Source organism: Triplophysa rosa, linkage group LG24 (genome assembly GCF_024868665.1).
Source record: "Triplophysa rosa linkage group LG24, Trosa_1v2, whole genome shotgun sequence".
Taxonomy (NCBI): Eukaryota; Metazoa; Chordata; class Actinopteri; order Cypriniformes; family Nemacheilidae; genus Triplophysa; species Triplophysa rosa.
Genome location: NC_079913.1, coordinates 6,771,997 through 6,783,486, shown reverse-complemented (window position 1 = coordinate 6,783,486; position 11,490 = coordinate 6,771,997). Strand labels below are relative to the sequence as shown.

General features: G+C 37.6%; 2 protein-coding genes and 2 non-coding genes across 4 annotated transcripts; all 4 read right to left on the bottom strand.

Annotated features, from left to right (window-relative positions):
• Nucleotides 1-342: 342 nt before the first annotated feature.
• On the bottom strand, nucleotides 343-5,529 carry cmasa (cytidine monophosphate N-acetylneuraminic acid synthetase a). The gene is made up of 8 exons (XM_057324815.1): nucleotides 4,699-5,529; nucleotides 4,479-4,621; nucleotides 3,599-3,754; nucleotides 2,967-3,100; nucleotides 2,720-2,814; nucleotides 2,224-2,395; nucleotides 1,330-1,516; nucleotides 343-1,111 (listed from the first exon to the last, which is right to left on the bottom strand). The coding sequence occupies exons 1-8, from the start codon at nucleotides 4,995-4,997 to the stop codon at nucleotides 897-899; spliced, it is 1,401 nt and encodes a 466-aa protein (XP_057180798.1). The 5' UTR covers nucleotides 4,998-5,529; the 3' UTR covers nucleotides 343-896.
• On the bottom strand, nucleotides 1,779-1,919 carry LOC130548240 (U4 spliceosomal RNA). Its single transcript, XR_008961995.1, has one exon. It is a non-coding gene; the product is annotated as a U4 spliceosomal RNA (small nuclear RNA).
• Nucleotides 5,530-6,585: 1,056 nt separating the features above from the next.
• On the bottom strand, nucleotides 6,586-6,726 carry LOC130548239 (U4 spliceosomal RNA). The gene has a single exon (XR_008961994.1). It is a non-coding gene; the product is annotated as a U4 spliceosomal RNA (small nuclear RNA).
• Nucleotides 6,727-8,145: 1,419 nt separating this feature from the next.
• kcnj8 (potassium inwardly rectifying channel subfamily J member 8) lies at nucleotides 8,146-11,431 on the bottom strand. Its single transcript, XM_057324352.1, has 2 exons — nucleotides 10,857-11,431; nucleotides 8,146-10,340 (listed from the first exon to the last, which is right to left on the bottom strand). Exons 1-2 carry the CDS (start codon nucleotides 11,204-11,206, stop codon nucleotides 9,446-9,448), a joined length of 1,245 nt encoding a protein of 414 aa, XP_057180335.1. The 5' UTR covers nucleotides 11,207-11,431; the 3' UTR covers nucleotides 8,146-9,445.
• Nucleotides 11,432-11,490: the final 59 nt, after the last annotated feature.

The window sequence follows — 11,490 nt, the reverse complement described above, 5'->3', positions numbered from 1 at the left end:
AGTTCACCATCTCTCATAGGATGCATAGATTAAGAGGAACCCCAAATGAACAGACTTATTGAGTATTAATTGTGGCTAGTAAGTGGAAATCTCACCCTCATTATGGCCTCCGTGCTCGGCCTTGGTGATCAGACGTTGCACAGAAAACTAAGGTCATATATTCCCACCATACAATATAGAAATTCATGAGGGTGAGGAGACACTAAGACTTGACAACAACATCGGGAGTATCAGCCAATTTTAGTATGCAAATTTGGGTTACCATAGTGATTATCTACAGAGTATCATTATGAGGTTGGCTAGGTGGGCAATAAACCAACATTGTTTTTTTCCACCCCTGCCTTTATCTAACATGTAATGTAACTGATTTTATTGTTAGGATAATAGTCATTGTATTAAATACTAGTACTTTTTTAGTGTATTGTTTCCAAGCATTTACATAAAAGTTCTGAAAATTACATTTTGGACATGCATTATGTACATTTTCAGTAGCAGCCACAAAAGTCTCCATAAGTGATGCTTATTGTTGTAGCTTTTGTCCTCAGTTTGAAAACAAGTGTAGTACCTATTAGCTTATACTTTGCTGCCTTCTAGTGGATATTGTGGAGTACAACATGCTACATTTCAATTAAATATTGTCCGGCACGCACGCACGCACACACACACACACACACACACAACAACCAATATAAACTACAAGATCCTTCCAAGAATTATAATCAAATACACCCAAATCAAGTCTGTATATTCTTTTGAATAATATTTTTTTTCAACGTCATGATCAAGTAATTCACTACTATTTATTTTAAGCTTTATGGTATATTTATCTGGAACATACCACATAATGTTTATCTCGAGTGTTCCACCCAATGCTTTTTATCACAGTAAAATGTCGCCTAAACATTGTTTCTATTTATTCTGTCCTGCTCCATTTGAGATTTGGCTTTTTTCTTTAATAGCAAGATGTGTTCGGCAAACTCCATTACGGCACCGTGACCTGCTGCGTTACGGCAAGTGTATTTTGCTGCAATGCGTGCCGTCTCCAGGGCATCCTCAGGTACAGCGCTCAACCCTGCCAGCTTCAGGCACTCAACATCTGCCCCATCATTACCTGATATATGAAAGTAGGGACAGGAATTAAAAACACGACTTTAAGAAAGTCTTCTGTCTTTCTGCAAATAGGTTAAAAATAAAAAAACATTATACTGTTAATTCATTTAAATGTATTACTTTATATTTATGCATTTTTCACATAATTTATTTCATGTGGTCTTGAACTACTTATGTTGAGGTGTTCAGCTGAAGTAAGAAAGCGAGCTGCTGACTCACCTATATAAGCCACATCTTTCCACTCCAGCTCTCTTTCCTTCATGAGCTTTTCTACCTCCTGCATTTTATTATCTACTTCCTGCATTTCATTATCTACTTCCTGCTTGACTAAACAGCCCAGTCTCTCAGCGAGTTTGTCAGCCAAGGCTGCTTGGATAGGATAATCTCTTGATGACATCAGAATAACCTAGTGGAGGAAAGAAAAAGTGCACGTGTAGCTTCAAAAGTAATCTGCATACAAATGGCAGAGACTCTATTAATACTGTGTTTGTAGCTTATATTAATAAGTGAATTGCTCACCACACATCCCTTAGAATATCTGAAGACAAAGTTATCTTCTTTTGATAAATCCCTTTAATTTTACCCCTAACTGTAACTAACAACTTAAATAAAAAAGGTACAAACACTCAACACAAGATTTAGTTTCTGTTTTTCACCAGTAAACTCAGTCTCCATAGAGACCGTCAAAAATTGCCAGTGCCGACTATATTTCAAGTCGTCACGGCGGGGTATTGGGTAAAGTTTTCAACCAGCAATAATCTCGCCTCAGATAAACCTCATGGGCTACGATACTGCCACTGCGCAAGGATAACCAACCTGAAGACAGGCCTGACCGCTAGTGTGACTCAGCCCATGTTATCATGAATGGTGACTTCCACTAATTCATCAAATATCACCAAAATGCCCAACAATGGACAACTATAGAAACACTGCTCTATTTTAAACTGAAATACTAATCAACTTTTGCATTTTAACCAAGTTTTGTTTAAATAAAAGAAGAGAAGGATCCACAGTTGCATGATGGGAAATTAGTCAGAAACTGTTTGTGTGGGGGGGTGTGGTCTATTGCTATGTGGTGGTAGTTTAGATCGGGGGTGGGACATTTAAGCTTACCTCCACTCCTTCTTTCTTCAGCATGTTGATGGCAGCCTGATCTCTGTAGTGGTAGGACATCTCATCATCTCCATTTGCAAACAGGCTGATCGTACCATCTGACAGACATCCCATTACGTTACACAGCAGGAGTTTCACAACCTCTGGCTTGTCCTTACCAAAGTAACCATACCTGTTTAACATACACGCACACAGAAATTCATATAGGTCAAAATGCATTCAGTAAAAACCCATCACTTTGCTTTTATGATTTCAGTTATGAGTTATGCATTTTCAGATGCATGCTCTACAAGCATGCAGCAAGTAACTATAACATGCTGCATATATTACATGTCAATACATATTATAATATTACTTAAATAATGCGCAAATACTGCTGCATAAAATAAAATGGATTACTTGCAAGTGTCATTTCATTAAGTACCACATACACAACTGTAAAGCGTGACAAAATGAATTATACTTGTATTTAATGAAGGATTGAAAGTCTAGTCACCTCAGCACTCTCTGCTCAGCTACAGGCCAGTCTATGTCTACATCAATATCCACACTGTTCTCAGGCTTCATCTCATAGTACACCATCTTTCCACCCTGTAAAATGTACCCCAAAATCAAGTACAAGACCAATAAAATAGACTCTTCTGGTTATGAATTTGTTATGTCAAGCTTTTCGGCAGCAGAGGGTCAGCTTTATGGATCATGAAGTCCTTCAAATTGCAGTTTGGCCAATGCATTTGTGCTACCTGAAGAAGGTTCTTATCGATGAGATCTCTGGTTGCAAAATAAAAGGAACCATTTTCACACAATTCTCCCTTCCATTTCTGACGACATGGTCTGCGAGCTGGGTCGAGGTTCAGAGGTTTAGTACAGGCGTTCACTGGAATGAAAAATCTTGCTTTCAATTATAAATATATTATGACTATATATTATTAATGATTATATCTATTTTAGGGCTGTCAAACGATTAATCGCGATTAATCGCATCCAGAATAAAAGTTTGTGTACTATATATATAATATATATCAGTGTACTGTGCATAATAATTTTGTATTTATTAACACATACACATTCATGCATACTGTATATTTAAGAAAAATCTAAAAATTAATAAACATTTATATATAATTTCAATTACTGGTAAATATAAATAAATACATATTCATGTGTATGTGTTTGTATATATATAAAAAAAATAATAATATGCACAGTACAGACATATATTATGTAAACACAAACTTTTATTCTGGATGCGATTAATCGCGATTAATCGTTTGACAGCCCTAATTTATTTCAAACATTTATTAAATTAAATCTAAATGATAGAATATATGGCTTCAAGTACAGTTGAACGCTACCAATAGATGTCTCAACAAACCTCTGTTCTTGACCTCTTCCCAACGAAAGTGGTGTCGTCGGACCACAGCGAAGACAGATTCAAACCCTTGTTTGGTCATAAGCTCCAGGGCCTCTTGTATATGTTCTGGGTGCAGGCATGGAGAAGTGGCCTGGATGTTACATATGACTGCAAACTCTGCCAGAGAACATCAGATTAAAACACAAGCCTTAAGCAGGAAAAAGTCTATGAAATAACCTCACTGTGTGGTAAACTGAAAGTGAACAATTCACTATACACAAGAAATGTTACTACGTTTCTGAATAGGAAAATAGATATTTTTAGTAGAAAAATTACTAGCTTAATAGAGTTAAAACTGTAAACAAACATCACTTTAACAGATGTTGATTCTGTTAAAGATTAATCCTGTAATGACATCTTTATACATCACAGTATAAAGAAAGAAAGAAAAAGTGACCGAAACAATGAATGGGGATTAGACAGTTATGACATTTCTATTTGTTCAACAATGTTGACACACCTGTTTTACAAGTTAAGGCTACACCCTTAAAGGGATAGTTTCATCATTTACATTTTACCCTCATGTCATGTCAAACCTGTATGACTTGTCTCTCAGAACACAAAAGAGGTTAAGAATGAAGAATTCTGGTGAGAAACAACATCGAACCCCATTTACTTTTATTATATGGACCACGGAGACAATTTTTTAAATATCTTCTTTTGTGTTCCGCTGACGAGAGTCATTTACAGGTTTTCAACTACATGACATTTAATAAATAAAGACATATTTTTCTCTTTGGGCAAACTATTCCTTCAAACAATATTAAGCAGCATAATCGAATCCCACTACAACACAGGCCATCAGCACCGATACACAAGCCTGTTCCTCAAGCCTGCTTACCTGGGTGTTCTCTGGTGAACTCCTGAATGGTTTCCAGTGAGCTTGAGCAGTCTTGGGACACCTCCGCACTCCTCTTGTGCACCTGAGCACCCCAAGCTTTTGCCACTTTTCCAATCTCATCGTGATCAGTAGATACCCAAACACTGCGAAAGCAACCACAGTACATAACATTGTATAATATTCATACAGATACTGTGTGACAGCAGACTCATTCATTCACCTGTCAAAGACCTCAGCATCCTTCGCAGCTCTGATAACCCATCCGATCAGAGGAACTCCTGCCAACATCTTAATATTCTTCAAAGGGATCCCTTTACTTCCTCCTCTGGCAAGGATAAGAGCAGCTATAGGTTTTTTCTTGGATTCTTCGCAGGAACTACTGTGACTGACCTCGGACACCGGATGTTTATTGTTTCTATTCCTTTTCTGAGGTATGGTGTCCTGACTTAGCTCAGATCCCGGTCGTTTGCCGTTTTTACACGTTTTCGGCATGTCTGACAGATCTATGGCTACGTGCATAAACTAAGAAGCGTATAAAGTAGATGGCACCTCAATGTTCCACTAATGTAAACTCGGACTACTTCATGACTCGTCACACACCTGTTCAGCAGTAAACCGAATACGTTTACGGAAGTCGTGCCAGTGCTTAAGGGCAGGTAATTTAACGTTAGCTCAGTCACCTGTGGTCAGCGCGTGATGAATGCCGATTAGACGTGCGTCCGATGACGTTATTGTATTTATATATAATTAAGGGGAATACAACTGCTCGTCCTGTTTTTTTAACAATTATTTCATACTGTTACAATAAAACACTACCGTTTATTACATTCGTTTAATCTGTACATGCATTTATACGATATAACGATCAAACACCGATGCATAAACTGCTAAATACGAAATCGCTACTAAATTAGTTGAAGTATCTACCTATCGAGCTTTAAACAGTACGTTCTATTTAGTATTTGTGGGTTCAGTATGAAAAATATACACATTGCGAATACGCCATTATTGTCATGTGACCCGTGTGCTCTTTGACCTATGACGCTGTAGTCGCGTAAGTATTACGTGTTTATGCTGCGTTTCATAGATATAAATAACTAGATGCATTATGGGTTCAATTCCACCAGGCGCTCTTGTTTTACTGAGATGTGCTCATTCTCTTTCTCCGGTATCTTTGAGTCTGGTTAATACTCCTGTTGGTAAATTGTGGTAAAAAAAAAAATTTTTATAAAAATAATAGCAAGTTAATCCGTTCTCTATTCCAGCAGGATATTGTCACTTTACCACCTGTACTTTCTTATTGGAATACTGTATGAGGTAATATCTGCTGGGGAAAAGTGTGGATGCTTCCACATTATTTTTTCTTAACCAATAAAGTAAAATAAATGTCTTTTAAAATAATTCATAAGTGCTACCCTGCAAATCACTTTTTACGTGAAAAAAAGATATTTCCTCCAGTTGCTCGTTCTGTGATGAAACTGTTGTTCATAATTTTTGGCAATGTTTTGGAAAGATGTCTTAGGATTTATTAGGAATGAAATATATATGAGGTGAATTGTATGTTATTAACTTTATTACTTGCTAAGTTCCACATTCATAAATCTAATCTAAATTTTCGAAAGATAAACCTCCCTTTTATTGTTTTCATGAAAGATTTTGAAAATACCTCATTTCAACCAAATTGTCAGAGAACAAAAAAAGCTGTCAAAGCATTAATCATATTCTATTAATTTCCCCCCGGGTCTTTTTTTGGTTTTGTTTTGTTAACTTTTGTTATTTTTTGTATTGTAAAATAACTAGATGCCTTGAAAATATGTTACTTTAAAGACGTGTGATATACCAGTAAAACAGTTGTTTAATCATATGCATCTACGATATTTTCCCTCAACCCGGAAATTATTTTTGGAACGGCGCTTTTTTAAAGTTCTTTTCAATCGTTTCACGAATATTTATTTTTTATATATTCACTGCATATAGTATGCATAAAATGCTATACTACCGTTTCCAGTTTCCACATACACTACAAATAATTAATGCAATGTTCACCTTGATTAATATTAACTCGCATTTAATTAAATTATTCTATATTTTAACTTGGTAGAGTGAGTCTCCATAGAGACCGTCAAAAATTGCCAGTACCGACTATATTTCAAGTCGTCACGGCGGGGTATTGGGTAAAGTTTTCAATTAGCAATAATCGCGCCTCGGATAAACCTCATAGGCTACGATACTGCCACTGCGCAAAGCTAACTTTCAGCCGGTCTGAGGAAGGAGGTTACCAAAGAGCGTACGAGTTACCTAACGGGTATAATTGTTTATTATTTTATTTTATTTAGATAATGTCACTGCTCAAATAGACAAGTAGTTGAAATACGACAGAATAAGTATTTCGTGAAATACTTGTGTGTTTCCATGGGTTTTTTATATAAATCTAGCGGTTCTAACTAAACGCAGTGCATGATGGGAAATGAGTCATGCTTCCAAAGCACAGTCGGAACAAAGCGCCGTGCACTGCAGGTCATAATACCGATGCACACACGTTTCTCCAGTTAAACCCCAATTAAGTTTAATACAGTGATATAAAAAACAACTTTATTTATGGCAGTAAATGCTCAACCAGCTTTTTAATGTCAAAACTACGAATGACCACCAGAGGGCACTATTTACTTAAAAATGCGTGTTATAACTGATGATGGGTTTTAAAATTAAGGTGTTGGATATTTAGCTAAATAAAATATATAATAAATACTGTCTTTAAATAGGATATAACTTCTAAAAAGCCAGAAAAGAGTGGAAGATTCCTGAGCTTCTATCTGCAGCTGGCAATGATGGTAAGTTCGCTATGGGTAACGTTATCATGTCTATGATGTGAAACATCTTCACAGTTCAAAGACCGTTCTAGGAAACGAAATTATACGTCATAATTCTACATTATATCGAGTGAAATTATTGTTACATACTATTATACAAGTCAGAGTGCCTAGTTTAATGGCTAACTTTGGTCAACGCACCGTCCAAACTAAACATTCTCACCTTAAGACAACATACCTTGCAAATAACCTCGACGGTCGTGTTTGTTTACCTTACTCTCTGATACCGAACAGCGATTGAGATGATATTTAGCCGGTCTGAACGGTGATTAACAATACGATTTGTCGATATGTAGTTGCTAATTCCAACTGATTTAAAAACATAACTGTAGTGCCACTAGTCACCACAAAAACTACAGTTTCACTAGATCACCACCAGGGGTCCTCCCTCTCCATCATTTAACCATGAACTGGAAATATTTTAACTTACTTTACCGTTTAGCTTGTTGGCTGTTTTATATTTTTAGATTGTATTGCGTGTTTTAATTTGTTTGCCATTGCTATATTAAACATCTGCACTTAAATCATAGCAATATGGTTATAATCCTACGTACATGTATGTAAAATTTGGCCTGCACAATCATAGACCAAATGCTTTATTGAATGATTTATTTGTAGTATTATTTAATACATCCCAAAATTCAGTCTGTTTATGTGCTCATGTTTTGTTTGATGTTTTTCATTAAAAACACATTTCACAAAACCTATGTGGAACATGGACATTCTTGAATGTAGAATACAAAAAGTGAATTTCAAGTTTCAAGTTTATTTGTCATATGTACAGATGTCATTGACAATATACATTTGAAGTGCTTTTGTGAGAGCATAGGCGGTCTACAGCTATACAATAGTAAATAATAATAACATATAAAGAAATATATAAAGAGAGAGAGGGGAAAAAAGTGAACACATAAGGACAAGTGGAGAAAACAAATATATTATGTATATTAGGGGTGTAACGGTTCTCGGTAAAAAAAAAATTAACCGCACGGTTCTCCACCAACGGTTCGGCACGCGGCTCATCTTAAATCTGATGACGCATTTAATATGGTTAGTTAAAAATTATAATGCGTAAAACAGACTGACAAAGTTCAGCTAATTTATGTTTGTCGATGGATACATATTTAATACCTACAACAAATCAAATAACGTAGACAAATTTCAATAGGATTGACGTATGCTGTAATATGACCAGTCATTAATGCTTTCATCACCCGGGTGTTGTGAGCGCGCGAGTGCATGTGAGACCTGAACAGCACAGGTTGCTGTTTAAACTACACTCATTCAAGCCTTGCCAATTTAAACATTTAAGTGCAAGATGATGCAGAAGAAAACTTACTTGCGCACTGTGAGAAGATCCGAAGCGCGCATAAGGAATGTCTCGAGACATGGCGTAAATATCGAGTTGTCTTTGAAGCGCTTAAATGGACAAATTCACACACGAAGTAGGTCAACATGCCCCTCTTGTCGAGTATCTTAACAAACATAGTAGGTTATGTCTTAAGTGAATGGACGAAACAGACGAAAACCAACGCATGTGTACTGTATCGGTGTACTGGATCTGTTTCATTCCTCTTAAAGCGACAGCAGCATATTCCTGCTGTCTGTTAAAAGTCAAGGAAATCACTCACTGCTTGTGACTCAATAGCTTCTGTAACTTCAATTAAGATTCATCTTTATTTAATTTGTACATATGCAATGTTATGTTTTATTTGATTACTTTAATCCATTTCTACCTTAAAAGGTTATACAGTATCTTATTTTATTTTCTGCTTTGCTCTGTTGTTTTATTGGTGCTATTATTTATAGCTTGATTATTTGTTCTTATTTTTATTTGTCAGTAATCCCTTTTACCTGAACATAGCACAACTGAACCGAAACCGGGACACAAACCGAACCGTGGGAAATCTGAACCGTTACACCACTAATGTATATATATTTACAGTATAAAATATAGAGGTATTTACAATAAAAACGTACAGTTTTCAAGTGTGTTTTTATTAAGTAACACAAAAGGAGTTTAGTAATAGTTAAACAAGGATAAGTGAGGTTTAAGGATAGACTGCTGCAAGATAACCAAAAAGGAAAAGCTTCTTGTCATGTTACAATTGAGTTTTGCCCACTCTCCGGGGTCAGGAACTGCACTTTGGGCACAGAGAGAGCCGAATTGTTGCGGCGCATGGAGTTGCTCTTGCGCATGGAGTTGTTGCGGCGCATTGAGTTCCTCTTGCGCAAAGAGTTCTGGTGCGACAGCTCGCTCTTTTGTAGCGTCTGGATCAGAATCGACGGCTTCTCATCCAGCTCACGGGCACTACAGCGCGGGGTGGCCACCTTGACTGTGTTCCCAAACTTTGAATAGTCCACTGAATACACACCATCCTCCTCGGTCACTATAGGCACGAAACGGTGGCCCCATTGGATTTCCTCGGCCACGTATGAAGTGCGCGCCTGAGTAGTGATGCCCGTGGTCTCCACCACGCCTTCCAGTATCACAATAACCTCTAGGTCACTACACTGTAACTCCATGGCTGATAGATCGTAAAGAGGACTGTCTTTGTCAATGACGTGACATATGTTTAGGGGTGCCAACAGGAAAATGCTGTTGCCAGCGCTTTCCGTTTGCACGTCAATCTGATGGATAGGTATGACCTCTCCCTCCGGCGTGGTGGTCTTTCGGACCACCTGAAGTCGCACTACAGCATTGATGATCATGCTTTTGCGCAGGTCTCCAACTCGGATCATGAAACACAGGTGGTTGTTGCGCACGGCGATTACAGCTTGACGGCTGAAGATGAGGGTCTCGGCGCGCCGGTGGGATTGGGCTGTTTTCATAAAGATGCAACCGAGCATGACGGCATTAATTATAAGGCCTATGATATTTTGTAATATGAGGAAAGCTATAGCTGTGGGACACTGCTCGGTAATCATACGTCCCCCGAAACCTATGGTGACCTGCACCTCGATGGAGAAAAGGAAGGCAGAAGTGAAGGAGCTGAAAAAGAAAAAGACGAGTGTTACGACGAAGCAGCAAACACTTTCATAAGTTCTCACTAGTGCGTAATTTAAGTGAGCATTTGTTCATAGACAATAAAATACAACTTTACATTATGAAGATTGAAAACATATTATTGAAAGTATGTTTTAATGCTCACATTGACTCACATCTATATTTGTTATTATTTTATTGCATTTCACTACATGTTTTCATGTTAGTGGAGACCTTTTTATGGTAAAAACTTGTGCGTAAAAGTTTGTAAATAGTTTTGTATAGACATAAATTGTGGCTAGGTGTTTATTTTATTTTATTTAATCATTCGGTCAATTTTATGCTGTTATTAATATATGTTTTTATTTAATTTAATATGTTCAATTAAACATATGTTATGCTCACATTTGACAACATTTGGACGCATTTTCTCAACATTGATTAGACCCCATCTCCACAAAGTTAATGCAGTCACTCATGGCATGGCACAATTCTCGTAATAACAAAAATGACTTTACATACTTGACATTGATGACACACTGCTGTATGCCTGCTTTACGGTTGAGGTCCAGATCCCCGTGCCCAAATGCCAGCAGCCACCATCCCATAGCAAACAGCAGCCAGCTGCACAGGAAAGTCATGGTAAAAATGACCAAGGTGAAACGCCATTTGAGATCCACCAGAGTGGTGAACACGTCCTGCAGGAATCTGCCCTGCTCGCGTATGTTCTTGTGCGCTAGGTTACATGCGCCGCTCTTGGCGATAAAGCGCGCTTTGTTTACGCGGTCCCTAAAGACGGGCTTGCGGGGCATCCGCGACACGAGCGCCGGTACAGAGAACTCATCAGGAATGATACTTTTACGCGGTAACATTATTTGCTCATGTCAGTTCAGATGGTCAAAAAGAAATGGCTCTCTAAAAGTGCACCACAACTGTCAAGCGCGCAACAAGACATTAACATCCATCCCGCATCTTCTGCAACTCTGTTTAACTAAATAAAGATATTCTGCATCTATTATACGTTAAACGCGATGTTTTGAGTCTGGCAATGCAAGAAAATACAGCGAGATACCAAAAGACAAACTACGAAGCGCCGAAAGGTTTCAAAAAGTGTCTTTATGATGATTCCGGTAATCGCGATGCAGTCTTTGACGCA

What these genes read in the sequence shown, in the direction of transcription:
- cmasa (XM_057324815.1), bottom strand. Translation starts at nt 4,997, where the DNA reads ATGCACGTAGCCATAGATCTGTCAGACATGCCGAAAACGTGTAAAAAC. An exon ending in GATGCTGAGGTCTTTGACAG is followed by an intron (nt 4,622 to 4,698) that starts GTGAATGAATGA and finishes TTGCTTTCGCAG; the next exon opens with TGTTTGGGTATCTACTGATC. An exon ending in GGAAGAGGTCAAGAACAGAG is followed by an intron (nt 3,101 to 3,598) that starts GTTTGTTGAGAC and finishes TTTTCATTCCAG; the next exon opens with TGAACGCCTGTACTAAACCT.
- kcnj8 (XM_057324352.1), bottom strand. Translation starts at nt 11,206, where the DNA reads ATGTTACCGCGTAAAAGTATCATTCCTGATGAGTTCTCTGTACCGGCG. An exon ending in CAGTGTGTCATCAATGTCAA is followed by an intron (nt 10,341 to 10,856) that starts GTATGTAAAGTC and finishes TTTCTTTTTCAG; the next exon opens with CTCCTTCACTTCTGCCTTCC.